At 40.1% G+C, this 20832-nt stretch overlaps 1 protein-coding gene and 1 long non-coding RNA gene across 2 annotated transcripts in view; one reads left to right on the forward strand and one right to left on the reverse strand.

Moving 5' to 3' along the window:
* Nucleotides 1-20832, forward strand: part of LOC121942978 — a 21856-nt gene continuing 1024 nt past the window's right edge. The window contains exons 1-2 of the long non-coding RNA XR_006105841.1: nucleotides 1-154; nucleotides 3048-3154. This is a non-coding gene — a long non-coding RNA (uncharacterized LOC121942978). The remainder of the gene's footprint in view (nucleotides 155-3047; nucleotides 3155-20832) is intronic.
* The window catches only part of ypel2b (yippee-like 2b), a 19411-nt gene continuing 10173 nt past the window's right edge, over nucleotides 11595-20832 (reverse strand). The window contains exons 4-5 of the mRNA XM_042486314.1: nucleotides 19407-19515; nucleotides 11595-15329 (exon numbers count right to left, since the gene is read on the reverse strand). Coding sequence (XP_042342248.1) covers nucleotides 15240-15329; nucleotides 19407-19515 — 199 coding nt within the window. The 3' untranslated portion in view covers nucleotides 11595-15239. The remainder of the gene's footprint in view (nucleotides 15330-19406; nucleotides 19516-20832) is intronic.

Consider the following 20832-nt stretch of genomic DNA (forward strand, 5'->3'; position numbering starts at 1 on the left):
TGAGGACCACAGACCAGCAGGACTCTGGTCCAAAACTGCAGGAACTTTTTTTTGTTTTTGCAGTTTATGTTGTTTTTGCAGCTGCTGACACGCGACGTTTGAGGATAAATCAAACGTTACTTCACTAACCTCGAGGCTCTTGGGTATTTTCCAGGTGAGTAAAATCACGAGCTTTTAACTTCCTGGTTAAAAAAAAAAAAACTAGAGTGGACAATGCGCTCTACCTGTCGAGCCACAGCCCCATCTATGTTTCCATCGATTAACCAACTTTTTTAAAAAATCAAATTAACTAATAATATTTTTCTAAATCAGCATCAGTTAGCCAGTTTTAGGGCTCCATACTGTCATAATGATATTTTACCGAGAATATTAAGAAATGTCAGTGATGAGTGAATCACGGCATACAGGCGCACATAAGGTATGTTTCAGTAGTTTTAAAAACTCTTTGGCATTTTCACTGCCTGCTGGACATCATTGCTCAAATCATAAATTCAGCCACGTTTTTCTGTTTTTCTTCTACTTCTTGGGCTCAACGTTAGTAAGTGTTATTGTTTAACTAACTCAAACCACACCAGTCTGAGCACAAATATTGGCCTAACTCTCAAAACCAAATGATGTCTTTGGAAACAGCCTCCTAAACTGTCAGTACTACTTGTTCCTCACTTGTCTCTTTACTGTAAAATCTGACTTTTTTTTCTAAGTCAGAGCAGCTCAATCAAACCGAGTTACACAGACTTAACTGAACAGTTGTGTTTACTCAGGAGTATTCAGGAAAATCAATGCATTTTATAAATGATGTGAGCGAATTATTAGATTGTAGGATTATTTTCATTAAAAAAAAATGACATTCTGAGCATCCTGAGACAAGACCAGTGAAACAAACAAAATTATACAATCAAAACAAATCCACTCTTAAACCTTATAAAAAAAATGAAAAAGAGAGAAATATTCAGACTAAATATTTCTCTTTGACTTAACAAAAGATTTCAGCAGTCATTCCATTTTATCGCAAATATCAATACTCAATCAAGCTTCAGTCAACTTGCGAAATACATAAAACTGTTCAGTTAAGTCCGACTGACTTATTTTACTTAAAATATTAATTTGCTATTACTTACAAAGAACAAGTTAATCTCACTCGTCATCGTCATTAAGTAAATACTATTAAAATAAAAGTAGGCAATATAGACATAAATTGATACTAATAGTACCATTTACTTGATTTTTTTCAAGGCAGTCCTTAATTTTCAAAAGTGAGATAAGCTTGTGGGTTTACAGTGCGTCAGTTTCTTGGTATTGCTTCGTGTCCACGTTCAGCAGTGAGCAGGTCGCTTGTATTCAGATGGAGTACAGTATGCAGTGGTGTTGTTTCGCTCTGTGCTGCTGTTTTGCCACATGGGTAATGTGGTGGGTGGTGCCTGTGAAAGACTGAGCGGAGCTATTTATAGTCTCTGCAGTCCTGAGCAGGGCCGCCTTACAGCAGGTCTCCTGGCAGCAGCAGCAGAGTCTGTGTTTGTCTCCCCTCTGCTCTCCAACACAAGCAGGATCCAACAGGGAGCTGCCAGCCTCACAGACTGTACATAGATGCTTTAAATCAGCAGGTACGCTGACAGGTACAGGCTGATTGTTCAAAGTCACCCGTGTGGAAAGAAATGCACAAAACAGGCTGCACAGGAGCTTCATTATGGGCCGATGTGAACAGCTTCTGATCTGTTCTTTGCTGCTGAAACAGCAGACTGAAGGCTGATGTAATCATGTGTAAAATACTGTGTGATCCGCAACTAAAATATGGAAATGACTTGTTGCTGAATTTATGTCTGATGTGATCTCAACAGAAATCTGAAATTAAAGGAAACAAACTTCAACATGTGTGCCAAAATTTGTTTTTCCTCTAGTTTTTCTGTGAAGGTTCATGTTTGTTTATTTTATTAATGTGCTTTATTAATTCTTCAGTGCTACACGGGGCATGATGTGATGATTGGTTAATTGAAAATATTTAACTTATCATTTTTATTAGGATAAGGTAATAATAATGTTTTTGTCCATGATTGTGGAAATTTGCCTTTGGCTTCATTGGTCGGTTTAAAGACATCATTATAAAATTACAATACACACAGTAAACAACATAACATGCAAAGTCCAGGCAACAACAACAATATGGTTCCAGCGGATATGGGGGTTAAAATTTGCTATTTTTGTAAATGTTCTTGGCTGCTGAAGCAGTTTTTAATTGTTTTGTTCTCTACAGATCAACATATAATTTCACAGTAAATAAATATCCATCCTATAAAGACCTTTTAGTCCCTAATCAAGTCCGAAATGCATTTTTGTCAGGAATTAGTGTCTGTATCTTGAGACAATAAAGAATGGGTACGTCGCTCCTCTTGAAACAATTTTTTTTATATTATCTGAGCCAAAGTTGTTTTTTTAAATCTGTTTTTGAAAATAAAATTTACTTAAGGATTCACATTACAAATAAAAATTAAAATATATTTCTTTTCTCCATAATGAAAACATTTGCGTCATATTATGTTGATACAATATCTGATTTTTTTGACACATTTATCATGGCCTAAATAATTCACAATATTATTGTGATATTGATAGAACATTGTAAAATATTATTATTATTATTACTTTTATCATTTCTTTCTTTCCTATTATTACTATGTCTACCGCCAAACCCCCATACACGCATATTTTATGTGTACTTTATTTATTGAGCATTTTGTCTCTTCTTTGATAAATAAATTACATTTAAAATATGCGTGTATGGGGGTGGGGAGGGAGACAATGTTAAAAATGGAAAGAAAGAAATGATTTAAGAGGTGCTGGATTATTTGCACTATATTATCGTGTGTGTTATTAATATAATATATGATCAATATTTCATTTCATAAATATCACCACATCTCATTTGTCATACAGGTTTTGGTAAAGACACCCAGTGCTGAATTTCGGCCCTGCTGACCCCTCAGACGCTGTTTAAGACTCAGAATGTGCCGTCAGCCTTTTATCTAACATTAGTTATGCCTTTTCTTCGTCAGATCATCAGTTCTTCAAGACTATTTTTGGCTCTACCATGACGCATGCTGAGTCTCATGAAGTCAACATGACGTCCTAAAATCGCCATCTTTGTTCGGAGATAGAGGAGGTATGTATTTTGTCAACTTTATGATGCCAAACCTGAGCGTTGGTTTCTCATCCTTCTGGTTAATTTCACAACCCAAAGTCACACACTTAGATTAAAGCAATCTAAATGAAATATTGGTGCCAACCACGTTGTGCTATGATGTTGGTAAGAAGCTCAATAACGCTCCAGAGTTATGCTAACTTTCGGCAAAGGAAAAAGTGGTATTGCCATTTTTCAAAACGGTGTAAATTAATATTTCTGCATACTGGGGTCCCAGGGCAATCTTGGAATAGCCTAAATTGGGTTTGAGTCCTAATAGCTGGCCTGCATTCAAGTGAAGTAATCAAGCTCATGTTTAACCCTTTAAAATCGGAGCAAATTGGTCTAAAACTTTCAAAAACATGAGTAGAAGGCAATGAGCAACCCAGCGGCACATGGCCCCAAAATTAGCAGGAAACCAGTAAAAAAACAACTACAACAAAAAACAAATTACCAGAAAATAAGCAAACAAAAAAGTATACTTTTTTTCTGTAACAATTTTAGATGTATGGTTATAATATTACACAAAGTTTTCTGGGTATTTTTTCCGTATTTTAATTTCAGGTCATTTTTCATCACTTACTAATTTTTGCAATTTGTGTTACATTTCTTGTCAAGTTGCTCATTGCGTTTTCCTTTACATTTTCGAAAAAAATTGTACCAATTTGTTTCAAGGGTTAAATAGCCTGTGAAGGGCATCTCGACACAGCACAAAAAAAAAAAAACGCTGTCAATCCGGGTTTCAGTGGGTTAATGGAGGAGCAGCTTTAAGTTTTGGGGACTGGATGCTAGAGTTTTTTATTGATTCTTGGGTTAATGAAAAAGGCGCGACAAACTTTTGTGTTTTTTGTTTCCCAGTTGTGCAGAAGCTTTGTTTTCTACAGTTTGCAATAACTTCAAAAAGTCTTGGCCTGTCCTCTACACACACAAAACACAGCGTCCTCAACAGAAGCAGTTTCATGGACACTGGGAGGATCTTAGGAACTATATTTGTTGATAATCTCTGAAAGACATGATGAAGCAGCCAAAATGTGACCGATATTCTGATCAGACTTTAGAGATAATTTGGTGACCTCTCATGAATCACCTGGTGGGTCCTGAGCCGAGCTGCTGAGGAATTCACCTGAGAGGAACAACCTTTGTATTGTCAAACCATGTGAATGCTCGAACTGTTCGTGGAAGGTTTTATCTGAACAGGAGTGTCAGTCTTCCGAACAGCAAAGTGTCATCACTCGGGCCGCCCTCACTGAAGGCCTTTGAATGCATTGTTTTGTGCTTGCTTTGCACATTGCTCTCCAGCGAGGCCGGCCTCGGCCCGCTTTTTGAGTGCCTGATACAGATATGAGGTCACGGGATGATGAAGAAAGCTTTCCTCTCTCTGCAGAGGCCTGTGGGTGCGTCTACCCGAGTAAACAAACAAGCAGGCGGCACTTAGCTTCCCTCAGGGGCCAATGATTCCTCTCTAAAAAAGAAGGAAGAGCCACAAAGGCAGCTTTTAGATGCTGGTGCAGACGATCCCCTGGGGACGCTCTGTGTTTTCATAACGATCATCAATATCTGGTGCCACTTAGGTGTATAACAGAAGCTTTTAGAGGTGAGACAGCAAATTTGTATTTACTGAATACACCAAAAAGAGGATATTTAGTCGGAGGAGCGGGTTGTTGCTCTTTGTGATACAAACTTCAAGGAGGATGATTAAGTATTTATGTTGTCTGTGTGATGCAGCTGGAAAAGTAAATTAAAGCAATTAATCAGGGACAGCGGCATCATAACATGGCGTGTGGCTGCCGTTTATATTGTGTTTTGTCCCTCAGCAATACTAAAGTGTCCCTGTGGTGTGTGTTTTTTTTCTGTGTGTGTGAGACTGTGTGCTCGTTTGTCTGTGCATGATGGATGATTACTCTGTGAGCCGTTAGAGACTTTAAAGAGGCTTCTGTGTAAGTGCACCTGAACTTCAGTATTAGTGAGGACCAAAAGCTGAAACAACAATCAAAACACAAGCAGAAACAGTTTAAAGGAACAGGGATATATTATTATTTACTTTCTCGCCCAGAGTTTGGTTAGACCACTTTTAAACCGATGCTATTTATATTAAGGTGGAGACAGCAACTGGTTAGCTTTGCTTGATGTGAAGACAGGAAACTGTGAAACCACAAGCTGGTTCTGTCGGAAAGTGAAACAACCCTCCCACCCAAAGCTCACTAACTGACACATTACATGTAGGTTATTTAATCTGTTCAACAACTAAAGTGCAAAACAAATAACTCATTAGTTGTTCAGCAAAACTCCAAGAAAGTTACTGGTCCACAAAACAAAGCTCCATCAAAAAGTTAAAAAAAAAAAAAAAAAAAAATCAAGTTAATCTTATGTTCACATGGAATCAGACAGACAACAGCTTCTGGACATCACTGGAAAAACATACAAAAAGATGAAATGGCAGAACGGTAAAATCGAAAATACATGACAATATAGTAACAGCACATTGTTTACAAAGAATGGAGCTGAATATATCAAACAAAATTGTTTCTTGTCTTTTATTTCATGTAATTTGTCTTATAATGCCCAGTGTTTGTCCAGATCGCACGTCTTTTCTCCTCATGCAAAGAAGGAAACTACGTGACATTTGGTTTTAAATTCTGTTGCGTAGGACTGCAAAAAATTAAAATATTTATTCTTAAAACAGCAGTGCTGTCTGCTGTTACCATCACCGGTATTTTCTGCCAGCATCACCTAACTGTGCCGTCTTCCTCTTTTTCATTAAAATGATAACAGATTTGCCACCTGCTGTCTCGCTGATTCCATGTGAAGGCAGCACAAATAATGTTTTTACACTGAGGATTTTGACCAGATTAAACTAATTAAATACAACTTAACTTAATTAGTGAGCATTAGACGTGCTGGTTGGAGGGTTTTGTTACTTTCAGACAGAGCCAGGTATCTGTTTCCATCTGTTTCCACTCTTTACTCTAAGCTTATCGGCTGCTGCCTGCAGTTTAATATTAACCTTCCCACAAGAGTGATTTTGATCTCATTTACCTTCATCTAATCTTCTCATCTAACCGTCCCTTTAAGATTTGGTCTTGGGGTCATGATTAGATTTTAGAGTAAGGAAAACAAAATTGAGGGAGGGCGCATTCACTTGTCTTATTGTAAAAAGACACAATGAAAAAGTTAAAAATGTATGTCTTTATTAAGTTGCTATTTTATGTCCCCTTAGCCTCAAGTGAGAGTAAGAGTATTGATAAACCGTGCAGTGTTTTGTGGAGGACAAGTGTTGCTGTCATAGACTCAGGTTAACGTGTGCTGTTCCTTCTGCTATAAGGCGTCTTTTTAAATGTTTTATTTTCTACTCGCATGATTTAGTTTATAATTGGGCCTCTTTCTTCATATGGCTGGAAAGCCCATACATACATTTAATGAATGTATTTGAGTGATGTGCTGTGGTTTTTTTTTTTTTTTTTTTTTTAATTTTGATTTATTCTGCCCGGTTCTCGTGTGGGTCAGTACGCTCGGGACCATACGAAGTGCCAGTGTGTATCTTGCCCATGTACTGATCTCTGTGTACTAGGTAGATTGTAAAACTGAATTGCCTTGTTGGGATAAAAAAAGTTATTTGAAGTTGAAGGATGAATGTTTTTTTGCTGTATTTTGGTGTGAATTAATCCTTTGAAACCTGCTGCATCTTTCATCTTTCACAAGTATTTAAACTTTTGAACCCTGGGTATATTGGTTTGATTTCTTTTCAACATGAATAAAATAGGCAATGAGTAACTTGGCAAGAAACAACCTGCAAAATGCTAGAAATTAGTAGATTTAGGAAATAATATTTTTAAAAGCTAGGGGAAAATGCTCAGAAAACTGTATTTAAAATGATCTTTACTGTATATGTAAAAGTATTTTACAGATTTACAGAATTACAAAATTCTTAAGCACCATTTTCGGTTCATTTCTTTGTTGTTGCTTTTTTGGTGTTGTTTTTCCCGCTCCAGCCCCACGGCGACCCTTACAAGTACAAGCAGTTACAGACAACGAATGAATGAATGTTGTTTTTGTTTGTTTTTTCCTTTTTTCACAAATTTCTTGCATTCCTTCTAAGTAGTTCATTGCTGTCTTTCCATGTTATTCAAAAATCTAGCTAAATTGCCCAGGTTTCATAGGGTTGTAGAAGTTAAACAAGAGAAACTGTAGCTTTCTCGTTCCCCACAAGCCAGAGGGACTGAATAACATTACTGAACAATAAAATCGGGTTACAATATCCTATACTGGGTTACACATTTATGTATGTGGGCATTTGCTTAATTAATCTCATCATTCAGACTAAGTGAATTAATCTTGTTAATCAGTATTGTTTCAGAAATACTTTGTGTTTTTCTTGTTTTGAATACTTCACATTTATTGACATTACTTCATTTATAAACCTGAGATAAACCACTGAAGTGGAGTGTAGTAGAGCTATATTTACGCTCCTCATATGAATGCAGATGCAACTGTGTGCGTGAGCGTGTCTGCAGGCTAGAGGTAGCATGAAAGCAGGAACCAATGCCGTGTGAGGATACAAGTCCTTATTCGCCCTCCTGCCTTCGTAAAGTGCAGTGTGTGTGTTTGTGTGCGTGTTTTTGTGTGTTTGTGTCGGGGCAGAGTAGACTGTATGTTGCAGCCTAGCGGTCTGAATGTACAGCATCTCATGTCTGTACATGCAGGCAGGATGGTTTTCAGCAGGATGGTACTAAGCTGATAGAGAAAATACCGAAAAGACATTTAGCAGGTTGAAATACCACGAGTGTGAGCTTTTAACCCTACGCGACCCAGATGTGGTCTTTTCCTGCCGTCACAACATATGTGAACATCTGTAAAAATCTAGGTCACATAGGGTTACAAATCACATTGGCTGTTGTGTGTTCTGCTTTGCCCATTTTGCCCATCATCAAATTTAATCATTACACATGTATAGTAATCCAGACAGTCAGGCCCTGCCCTACTTTTACATCCGAGAGAGAGACAGAGGCACAGACGCAAACATCAACACCGAGGCGGTCAGGTCAATCAAAGAGACAGAGGAGGGGTGGGCATGCATGGCAGACCCAGACAGTGCATGACACCAACTCCTCCACCGCTCCGCTTTAGGAAAAAGAGAGAGAGGGAGAGATGGGGTTGCTAGGAGACCTTACCCAATGCAAACACAGCACCATCTGCTGCAGTGAGATTCAGAGTCGTTTAGCCAAGTCGGACAGAGAGAGGGAAATCAGCCCAGGAGGATCATTGGAAACAACACTACAGAGAGAGACAGGGGAGGACAGAGGGCGGCGGGGAGGAGGTAAAGGATCATAATGGAAGATGAAAGGGAGAGAGCAAGATATGAAAAAAGAGGGAAGTGAATTAAGAGAAACAGGAACAGGGAGGGGAGGAGAGTAAGCATGACCAGGAGCTTGATTAATGTATGACTAAAAAGTGTGACTCCTAAATCCACCCTCCTCCACATGCAAACACACCAAATCCATTCTCACGGAAAACATCACCTCACGTCACTCTCTGTGTTAAGGTGAGATGTAATAAACACTGGTGGAGGCGAATCCAAGCTGCTGCTGATGTTGATTTTTCCAGGTCCCCCCCATTAGTAACAGATGATGCACTTGTTACCATGGGGACAATAAAATGTCACCATCACATATCACGGTTCAGCTGCAACAGGCTTTTGCGCCCACGTTATTTGACGACGCCTGGTCAATTCTCGCAAACATCCACCTCATAATTAGCGTGAATGACTCATTTCTGTTTTGATTGCTGTGTTTTAAGTAGGAAGACTGTGATCAGTGTGCAGAAGCTCTACTCTCAACTCTTATCCGCAAAAACAAAACATTAAGGTTCACATGAGTTAACTGTGTCACAGGCAAGGCTGCAAATATCCAATTTGATCTCTTAAAGGGGCTTTGGACAAATAATTAACGCATTGTTCCTCTCACATATGAAAAGCTGCACTCATAAGCAATGAACAAACATTTTACAGTCTGATGCACTGACCTTTGATGCTACAGCCCTTGTCCTGTTATACCCAGTGGTGTAATGGTAGTCAATGATGTGGGTGTACTACTATGTAGATGGGTAGGTTATGAAGGAGGAATTGGATACTTTCCATTATATTCCAATGACTTGTTGTCTCTAGTGGGTATACTGTAAACAACAGGAAAAAGAGGTGAGTATACCCTGTATATTTGTGTATACCGTCCACTACAACACTGGGTAAAACATTTTCTTATATTAATGTAAGCTTACTTTAGATACAGTACTGTCCTACAAAGCCAAAACACAGTAACTGCAGTCATGGGTGTATTATGAGACAATAGACCCCTGAGCAGAGACATGCAAAAGGCCCCACCACCTTTTTCAAGCAAGATGCACAGACTTTGTCAATATTTAGTCTCTTTTTGTGGTCCTTTTAGACAGATTGATGTACTATACTGATCCCAAATTGGAAATTATTTTGTTACAGGAGCAGGGTGTGTTGGAGGAAGTATGCAGTTCTTTACTTAAGTAAAAGTACTAATACCTCACTTTAAGAATACTCTGTTACAAGTAAAAGTCCTGCATTGAAAATGTTACCAAAGTAAAAGTAATTAAGTATAATCAATAAGATATACTTTAAGTATTAAAAGTAAAAGTACCCTATGCAGATTTTTTAAAGAAAAAGAAAAATACACCCCCAAAACTAAAATTATTTAAAAAAAAGAAAAGAAAATACTTTACTTAATACTTAATAATACTTTCTTTATTTTATCATATTTTATTGACTCTTTTTTTTCCCCTGAAATCTTAAATTTTAAAGTAACCAGTAAATAAAGCTGTGAAATAAATGTAGTGAAGTAAAAGCACAATATTCCCTTCTGAAATGTAGTGGAATGTAGTCTAAAATGGCATTAAAAGAAAATACTCAAGTATAGTAAAAGTACCTCAAAGTTGTACCTAGACACAATACTTGAGTAAACGTACTTAGTTACTAAGAGCAGTAAAAACACAGTATTATATATATCACACTAGAAGAGAAAAATCTATATTAATAGAAAAATATACTTTAACATGCGCTGTAAGTGTAAGATAAATCTATAAATTATTTATAGAATATACAGTACAAAGAATATACTATAATCTTCTGTAAATATGCAAAAATATAAACTCTAAAACACTGATATACCCATAGGATAACATACTACCAGTTTATACATAAAACAAACTTGCAACTTTGTTGAAGTTTTAGTTTCAGAGTGCAGTGAGGTGGAGTGGGAAAATATGATGTGCTAATTTGCCATGTGCAGGGTTATTAAAGAGCAAGAGAGAGTTAAGTTTGGTTCGGACAAAAAAATATGAATCTAACAGTTCTCTGTTAGAGGTGAGGTGTTGTAGAGAGGTATTGCTTTGGGCAGGAGAGATTTCCTGGATCGGTCCTTGTAATTGTTTTGGTCTTTTTGTAGTTATTTTGTCTCTTTGGAGTTGCTTTGCATCTCTTTCTAGTCATTTTAAATGTCTTTGTGGTTGCTTTTTGTCTATTAGTAGTCATTGTAAGTCTCTTTGTTTCTCTGGGCAGCTGTTTTGCATCTCTTAGTGGTTGACTGTGTCTGTGTCTTCTTGTAGTCATTTTATGTTTCTTTGTGCTTATTTTGAGTCTCCTCCTGATCGGTACACTTCTCTTTGAGTGACATTTTGCAGGTGGATGCCAGGGTGCCCCTGACACTTTGGGCTCCTGGGCGTGCCCCGATGCTGTGCACATCTTATGAAGACGCTGCTCATTCTCATGACAGCGCAATATGCAAACATTAAAAGCTTCCTCCTTAGCTGAGCCGTAGCCAGCCCAGTGGTGCCAACTGAGCTGGCAGTAGATTCACAGTGATTCGGTTATAGTACGGTAGACAGAAAATAGCTCCTACGTGAAACTGCTTACAACAAGATTTGTGGATTACCTTGAGTAATCAGGTCAAGAGTTCTGTTTAGTTTTTCAAATGTAATTTTTTGCCACTTTGAGCACCACAAACCAAGTTGCATCAAGTTCCATTGTACTGGAGAGAAGGCAGACATGTCTACAGCCGATATCTCAGACACTCAGCAACTCACATCATAGCAATATAGACTGATAAGAGGCACTGCAGATAAGAGGGAAAATATAGATTTTTAGGGACAGTTGAACTGTCCCTTTAAGACAAATTCAAAACAGATAGCCTGCGTTGGCATTTACAGAGCAAGGATGGTCTGATGAAAGATGCAACTTAGTTGCTTTATAGACAATAATGGATTCTGTGTTTTTGGAGCTTGACTCAGCATAGCTCAGCCTCTGATGCACCAACATTACACATTTGTTAAGGTGCATTTCTGAATACATGATGCTGCAAGACTTAGGGATGCATGAGAATAAACAAACACTATATTTCATACAGATATCAAGGTGCATTTTATTAGATGAAGATCCAATGATACATAGTCAACATCAGCATCCTCCTTTACAAAAGACATTAAAATTGAAACATTTTCAGTAAAAAAGTAGTATCATACAGCCAATGTGGGGTACCAGAGAGAAAGCATGACATGACCTAAATCATATTCATTCATCACCGTATGGATCATAGATAAAACACAATACATTAACACTATTTACAGTCTGTAACACAGAGGTTGACATGAATGTTAATCCTCGTGGTGAATACAGTAAATAGAATATATTCATATATTAAGATCTTTTGTTTACAAAATCATAAAGCATTATATATATCACAGAGAAAGGCTATCCACAACCTTGGCTTTCAGCTATACACCCCCCCTTGTTTTGCAACACGTTGCCCAAGCAAAATGAGATCTTTTGTTTGGTCAATTTATTGTTGATGGGTGGGTTCTTTGGTTGTACTGGGTTTAATGTCGCAGCCTCCGACTGAGCAGAACACTGCTGAGTGTTACTGAAGTTATCGGTTTAGTTTTGGTTGTAACGGGAGAGTTTTAAACAGCACTCGCCATGTACAGGGCAACTTCTAGAGCAATGTTTGCAACAAACTGCGTGACAAACAGGGCAACTAATTGAGCTTGGCAAAATTAGGATCACATTTAATCTAAAGAAGAAGAATCTCGCAGCTCAAATGGACTGAGGTGAAACTGATCTGATGTTGTTTTACAGCACGAAGTTTCAGTGCAACTCTAATACACACAAAATGTTCCTTTCACAAAAATGTGATGGGGACCGAGCACAGAACTGGTCAGAACACTTGTTTTACTTCATGCATGCATTAATGTTGCATTTCCACAGGATGGATTCTCTCATTTGATAATTATACATTTCCATTAACTTATCCAGCACATTACAAAGGATCCCGGCCTCAGCAAAGAAAAGGTAGCATCGAGGTACCTGAGCAATGCTTCCCGTTAATTTCACCTCAGATTTTACAGTTTTAGATGTTGTAACTCAAAGTCCCATGATGCATGAGGAATATTTAGGATAACTGAGGTGAAGACAAATTAAAACTGGGGCAAAGCTTAAGAAGATAATGTGTTGGTGCATTAAAGCTGGGGTAGGCAGTGTAATTTGGGTGTCATTGCTTGGGCAAAAATCCCATGATAAACTCTGAGCATATTGTGATATAAGTGTTCTGAGAGAAAACTTTGCTTTGGCACCTCCTCTTAGCTCTGTTTTTAGGGTTTAGACAATCTAGTATGTGAAGTCCACGACTTTGGCTGATCACAGGTCATTTCTGCTCCTATTGGCTGTGCTGCTAATGCAGAAGCACGTGCACATCGCTTTGATGAAAGCAGAAAAAGTGCTTTTCCAGCATTGGCAACAACTGCCTACACTGCAAAGCAACCCTGAAAATTTAAAAGAGAGGCTCAAAGACAGTCTGTCAATAAATGAAATGAGGGAAAATGTTGTTCATAACTTAGCCTTCTGCAAATGGAAGCAAAAATTTACCAAAAGGCTTAAATCACAGCAGGTCCTCCGTCTCTTTCCCCGCTGCTACAGACTCTGATCTCACCGAGAGAAGAGCAGGCAGCAGCTCAACCATGAAACCAGTCAGTGCAAATCCCAGCTACAGTGGACTGGACAGCCCAGACTCATCAGAAAACTTTCTGTTGCTGCCTTTACACAAGTTAGACCCGGTGCCACCGCTGGCCGCTGCGACACCCAGCACTGGGAGATTTGCGCTGATTAAGTTTGAGCTGCTTCAGCTGTTGACCACAGGACCGTCTCCTAAGCTGCTGCCCATTCTGCTCTCTGGGAAACAGTCCACAGTGGCGGAAAAGGAGGCAAAGGGACGGTGGGGTGACTTGCTAATACTTGTCTCAGTTTTGGTCTGTTAAACCAAGAGAGAGATGAAGACGAGGAGAGCCTGAGTGAATGCTCTGTGTGCAACTCTAAAAAGGAGTAGATTTCAATAAATCAGTTTATGGGAAACAGTGGATTAACGTATGAAGCGTGCATATATGCACATGCTTATCTTGTGGGACGGGCTTGGGACAGAAAGGAGAGAGCTGCAGGAGGAGGGTATATTTTCAAATTCTGCTGTTTTTTGCCCTCACCACATTTCTGCTACCCAAGCTTTAAGGAACAAAAGAATAAGTAGTATCTAGAGCGTTGCTTCATAATGTTGCCCAGTAGATTTGTTCTGATGTTTTCTGAGGGCAAGTTAGTGAAGATCAGTGTAACAGCAGTTAAACAGCAGTCATCCCAGACTGAAAGAGAGCCTAAGAGTGATACCTTTTATACATCTACAGTATACACCTCTGCGGTTATGTATATACCTCGTAACTTCAGTAAAAGTATTAATTTACACTGCATTAATTCCTTTGCATTTTCCCTTGGCCCATGAAACCAGTCATGCTTTGGCCTTTTTGTTTAGATTCTTCAAAAGTGTTATTTTCCTGATAGCAGGGGTTGTGTTTGATTACTAACTTCCCCCTACCTCCCCCAAGCCAGCAGTGCCTCGTCACCTTAGCTTATCGACCTCCAAAAAAAGATGCTCACAGTGCTTGCAAACCTTTGGGAATCCCAGCCAAAGTTGTTCACCTGAGACACGCTTATGTTGTGTAATTCTATCTGGCCAAGTAACAAAGGCAGACGCAGCGATGCATCTGCCGACACCAGACAAACACGGGAAGGATCAGCGGATCGCTTTACACGACTTGTTGTATTAAAGGATGAATAAAACCCAGGGGAGCTGCTTTGCTGCTGCGAGGGCAAATTCCTGCGAGGTTTTAGGACAAGCTGGTGGCTGTCTGTCTGTATCTCTTTCACTCTCAGCCCGTCCTGAGCTGCATCGCTGGCAAAACATGGAGCGAATCCCAGCCAGAGGCCATCAAAGCCACTGCATAACTGGATCAGGATCTCCCCCCCCCCACCATGCTGAGAGCGAGGCCTGGTGGGCAGCAATCCCTGCACCCGCCCCACCCCCTTGCTGCAACCAAACGCCCATGTGCTCGGGCCTCCGTGCCAAGCCTCAGCGCCAGGCCTCATCACCGGCCCAGCTGGCATGGCCTCGATCAGCTGGATTTGCTATAATCATCTTAGGTCATCTCATTCAAGCTGAGGACAGAGTGAATGCCCGTCAGCTCTTCAACCGAGGCCAATGAACCCCGCCAGGCTAGCCTGACCGCCATCCTTCTGGCTAAATTTCCACCGAATGACCTGTTAACAACTGGTTTTAATGTCACTGTTAGACAGGGTAGAATAATCATACAATGGCGATGTCTTCAAGACAGTGTTGCCACCTTTTGAAGAGCTATCGAATCATGTTTTAGTAAACCAAAACGGTAAAAATGAGACATCTTGCTGGCCAGTCACCGTCACCTAGTCCTGCTAGCTGCGTAGAAGCCCGCCTAGTCTGTCTCTCTGTCAAGCTGGGATGTCTGGGACCTTGATGTGTGTTTGTGTGTATCAAGAGGCGTGGTAGGGAGGGATGGGCAGAGAGTTACAGAGGTTAATGGTAAATCAGCCAAACCAAAGTCACACACTCACCCACCACACACGACCCCCTCCCCATTTGTCCATCCATCCACCCCCCACCCCCCTCTCCCCTGGTGCGGTCGTGTCCTGGCTGCTCCTCCCTCAGTCCCAGCCGTTGTCCTTGATCATGTGGGCCAGCTCTATGATGAACTTGCCCTCTTTGTACTTCTGACTGCTCTCAAAGGCATGTTCCTGGAGGGCGTGGCAGAGGACAGGAGAGACAGCATTTAATTCAAATGACAGATGGACAGACAGAGATTAATAACATGTTCATATCTTTGACAGATAGTTAGGAAAAAATGCACAAAGTGCTTAAAAAAAGACCCTGCTCATGACAGTCCTTTCAGCTGTGTATGAAAATCCTTGACTCAGTCCTGGCCTGTCTGCTGCTGGCTCTTTGGGAGCTGGTTATATAACCGTCAGTCACTGCACACTGCAGAGGAGCCTGCAGAACCAAAACTCTGACCGGACCGGATCGTCATACCTTATACTGGCAGAAATAAGTCTCTCATCACTAAAAAAGGCGAAGGGTTTGAGCCTTGCAAAAGCCAACACAGATGTAGAGTCTGCTCTATTTTTGCAGGCTGCAACTTGCATTTCTGCTGTAAGGTGTGTAGTCACAGATTCCTCTGGAAAGCATGAATGGAAATTATAAGAAGATCTGAGCTACGAAGAAGCTTATCAGCTCCACGTAGTGTTGTTATATTAAGTGAAATATATCAACTCACACCATAATCATTATTTTTCACAGTTTATAAGTTTTCCCTTCATTTACATAAGTTGTTGACAGCAAAATGATCAATCATTTGGAAAGCATGACTGCATCAGTCATTCTGAGACACAGTAAACCCAGTGAGATTCAAGCAGCATTTAATGAAAACTAAAAGATTAAAAGTGCTGATGCCAGGTGGCACCCACTAAGGCTGCATGTGTAAGCAAGTTTCTCTGATGACTAATACTTTGGTTTATGGCTAAATATCAGGCCCCAAGGAATAGCACCAGACTTTGAAGCCAATTTGACATATTGGCCAAATCTCCTGATGCCAATGGGCCCAAAAAGACTTTTTCTCATAAAATGTTACATTGTGAAAGAGATGCAAATCTCGAGCAAGTTTGTTTTAGGTACATCTGCCTTCCAATACGAACACTTAAATAGCGCTTATTTAAATCATTATGTTGTAAAAAAAATCTCTAAAAGCAGAACCCAGAGTAATTATCCTGCAGTCCTTCATTAGAGTGAGCCTAAGACTGAGTGGTTGGGGGGCGGGGTTAAAGGAAGGGCCAATGCAGGTAGTTTTATACCCGTAAATCCAACTTTTTTGGCTTCATGCAACACTGAGCAAATTTCATTGTAATGCGTCTCGCATTGTATCCAGTTCTCCTTCTAAATCCACACTGTAATAAAGACATAGAGTGCTGCAGGGATGCAAGTGGACATTTGAGACAAATTTCAGGAAACCACCTCAAGGCCTTTTTGAAATAGCGCGTTCAAGAGAATGAGACGGATGCAAGGTGACATTGACCTTTGACCACCAAAATCTAATCAGTTCATTCTTGAGTCTGTGTGGAGATACCACATTCACAAGATGAACCGCCAACAGCTATTGCCAACACCAAAACATAAAACCAATTGACTTCAAGTCATTTCAGTGTTTCAGGACTCATTCCTGCACCACTCTGCAACTGCAAAAATAACATTTCCATCAGCCTCAGCTGTGTGTACTTTCTGTGTGATGCGAAATAGCAAATGTTTGTATACCAACACTCTAAAAAAATGGTGAACATGGTTAGCATTATACATCAGTGTGTTAGCATTGTCATTTTAAGCTTTTTAGCATATTTTTGTTAGCTCAAAGAAAGGCTGTGTGTAAGTACAGCCTCACAGAGCTGTTAGCATGGTGTTAGACTGTGTCTCAACAGTCACTTTCCTTCTATTGTGTGTCTTTGTGGTGATTTTCCAACCCAAAGACTTTTACAGGGGTGTATGAGACTGTTTTTGATTAACAGATGTCTCTCATGGTGGTCACATGATCATGCTCAGCTGTGGTAGCTGCTGCTTACTAATCCCACCTCAGCTTGCTCCAGTTCCACCTCCCATATCCCCAAATTTGGATATTTCTGGCCCCAGTAACTGACAACGAAAGCAAGCAGTAAACCAAAGCCCCAGGCTTCAAAAGGGCTATGTAAATGCTGAGGTTGAATCACTGCTTTTTGTATTAACACCTCCTTTAGAAAAACATCACTTTGACACAGCTCTTCTCTTAAAAACTGCTTTAAAAAGTAGCAGTTTGCTTATCAGTGCTATAAAAAAAATGAGAAATGACAACTTCTGCTTCCTGTCCAAGACCATTAACAACCTTGTGTTCTTGTTCAAAAGCTACTCAGTCATTGTGAGCTTCTCTTGAAAGCAGAGTCACTGAGTCAGCTGATACAAATGTTTTCACTGTGGAGCGTCTGTACCTTGTTTTGTCTTTGGCTATTTTGGTTCGGAGCTGCAGAGGCGCGTTATCAGATTTCTTGGTTTAGAAGTGCAGTAGGTCAAGCCTCTCGATAGAACTTTGACGACTGCAGAAAATCAATACCGCTGCAACTGATATTAATGGAAACCCTCCATTAAGTCTTATCTGGTGTCTGTGTGCTTCTGCATTTGACCTCTGTTTTCTCTGCCTTGTGGGGTCCTGACAGGAATAGAAACTACCCAGAAGAGTGTCTAGTTTTGAAGCTGGTTCCGCCAGGTGTTTATACCAGGCGTCATAAGGAAAGTTGCTATTTTTAGGCTGGAAGGTTACGGTTAGAGGTTAGGCAAAGAGCGCTGGTCAATGAGACCTTCTCAGAAGTCCAATAACAAGGACACTGTTTGTGTGAATGTATGTGTCTGTGTGTGTTAACTCCTTTAGGATACAGTCACGTGCCCTATAGTGTAAACTCTCACCTCCATGCAGACAGGATTCACCCGTGACAGCTGCACATGCTCAGCTCTGTTGATATATGATGACAGCTTACATGTGTGGATGCTGTTTAGTTCACCCTGATATGGAACCTAAAATACCAGCTCTGTTAAAAACATACTGCACGTGTATTTAGACATGATGCTATATCACAGCTTTATAGCAACTTTGACTGTATTTATGGCTCTGATTTTGGCCAGAGCTACATAGTGAGGCATTCATTAATGCTGTTTCCCTGTGAAACAGAAATTAGAGCTTCTTTAGCTTCTGTACTGTGACGTATTTCCCAGGGAAACGGATTATATTTGAACAGTTAAACAGTTAAAAGAGGGATTTAAATGCAATCCTTTGCATTTGACTAGACCGCTAAAAAACGGGCAGACTTAAGAGTTTAGCATGATACAGAGCAATTAGGACTATTGGGTCCACACGTCCCTCATCATTAGATCAGGTGGCAAAAGACGGACAAATGAATGAATTAGACATCCACCACATTGTTTAGAAATGAAAACAAAGATTTGTCCCACTCATATCTATACAATCATCTCTCACTTTTTCTTTCCATATTGCTCTGTTACTACAACATGCAAACCGTAATGTGAAGTTTGATATGACTGTTGTGACTAGCTAGTCTTATTAACGTCCCCGAGTGCAAAATTAGTTATCAAATATTTGAAAATGTTTTACCTGGTACTACAGACAGACTAAGGACAGTGATGTAAAAAATAATCTGTTACTGATTTTCTGACATATATTTGGCATATTTCAAGAAATAAATGATTAATTAAGAAAGGGACACAAGTTTAAAACTGGGAAAATGTATTTTCATTTCATGAGGACTTCAACTCTGAAATATCTATACTCTACACTGTCAGTTTGTAAATGTTCAATCAGCATCATCAACACCAAGCAATGACAGCTATGATAGAATCAGCTGTACGAACTAGCACAGTAAAAGTCGAGATCTATTAAATCCTAAAAAGCATATTGTGTGTATGTAAATCTTCAGGTTTGAGTGATGAATAAAGGGCCCTACTGCTGCTCCAGATGGTTTTCACTTCCACAAAAACATTAAAAACTAATCACAAGTCACGCAAGACAAAGACTTCATGTCTCCATCTGTTCTGAGAAATCAATCTCATAATTAATTCAGCCCACAGCCGTAACACTGCGTTGACCCTGAGAAAAGAGGAGGTCCAAATATAATTAGGGTGCAAATAAAATTAGGGTGTGCTATAATAACACCCTCCTCAGTTTATCGTCCTCTAACCTTGGATGCAGTTTGTGGTGCTTGTGGATCAAATCAGCCAAGGACACTTACGTATTTCCAACCCAGAGTGGTCTTGCAGTTCTCACAGTAGATATCTGCTACAGCATGCAGGCCTGTGAGGAGAACTCTCTCCTCTGCAGGACCACACCCGACGTTCACCCTGAGAGAGACAGAGGGAGAGAGAGAGAAAGAGACAGATAGATGAGAAAATGTGGAGAGGAAAGCAGAAAGGAAGGGGAGAGAAGCAGAGACCAAGAGACAATGTTACAAATTGTGTAAGTGGCTCAAGTTGCTCAGTTGCATGTACAGTATGATGTGCTCAGAGTGAGTCACTGCCTCACACCCACTCACACAGCGTGTACTGATAGGGCGCCAGGCCACAGAGAGCATAGATTCAAGCAGCCTAATTTTCACACTCAATTCAGCTGATAATGACTCCGAGGCACTCGCTGGCTCTGTCTACACCGCGGCGTCAATGACAACACGTCTACTGTGTGACACGATATCCATTATCAACTTATTTTAAAACACTTTAGCATGTTATATCACTGGTCTCCCGTCTAAAGCCTCTTTTACACTGCCTGTTTCAGGCAGGAATATTGCACGATTATCCTGCCTCGCCGTTCTAAGGTACGATCGCGAAATGAGGGGGACAAAGGCATATCACCTTTAATCCGCCATGGGAGGTAGTTACAGCGGCGAAACAGTGTGTATAAACAGGACAGCCAGCAGGACAGGACCATAGGCAAGATGGGTGGGATGTTTTGATGACATGTTATGTGTGCAACCCACAGCGGGACATTTAGAAAGCAGCTAATAAAAGTCAGCGGCTGACTCAAAGGAGAAGAACAGCGGTCATAACTGTCAGGAAACTGTTAAAACAATGAGATTTGGGAGCTCCTTACCCTCCGAGCAGAGGACGAAATCAGCTGCTATACAACAAAGACGGAAAATAATTGTTATTGCCATGTTAATGCCATGTGTATATTGTATATTGTATGTCACACTAGAGGCTGACACTGTTGTGTTTTACACCTGTCACGCCTCCTTTTATTCCGCAATGGCAGCATGCTGTCTGAAATTACACACTGGAGTGGGATGATGACGTCGTCGTTCGATTCTGTTTAAAAATGCAAGGGAGGCATAAAGAAGAGACTTAGTGGCAGCACTGTAGTGCACTCTCTATCAAAAGGGCTTAGGTCTAAGGACTGTTTTTCCTTAAGCCTGGTATACACTGTGATTTTGGGGTGTTCACGGTGAAAGATGTCTATGTGACTACTCTTATTCCCTATGTCTACAAAATAACCAGTAGAAATGAAGCATGAAATGTCGCACTGATCAACGCGACACTGGCTCCAAATGCTAGTTGATGCTAATATCTCCTTCAATGCTAACTCCTCTTGCAACTCCAAAGAGTGCCCAAGTTTATAAGATCCATGTTGCAAAGTGTAGTTCGCACTAAACTTACAAGACTGCT

The sequence above is a fragment of the Plectropomus leopardus genome, chromosome 5 (assembly GCF_008729295.1).
Source record: "Plectropomus leopardus isolate mb chromosome 5, YSFRI_Pleo_2.0, whole genome shotgun sequence".
NCBI lineage: Eukaryota > Metazoa > Chordata > Actinopteri > Perciformes > Serranidae > Plectropomus > Plectropomus leopardus.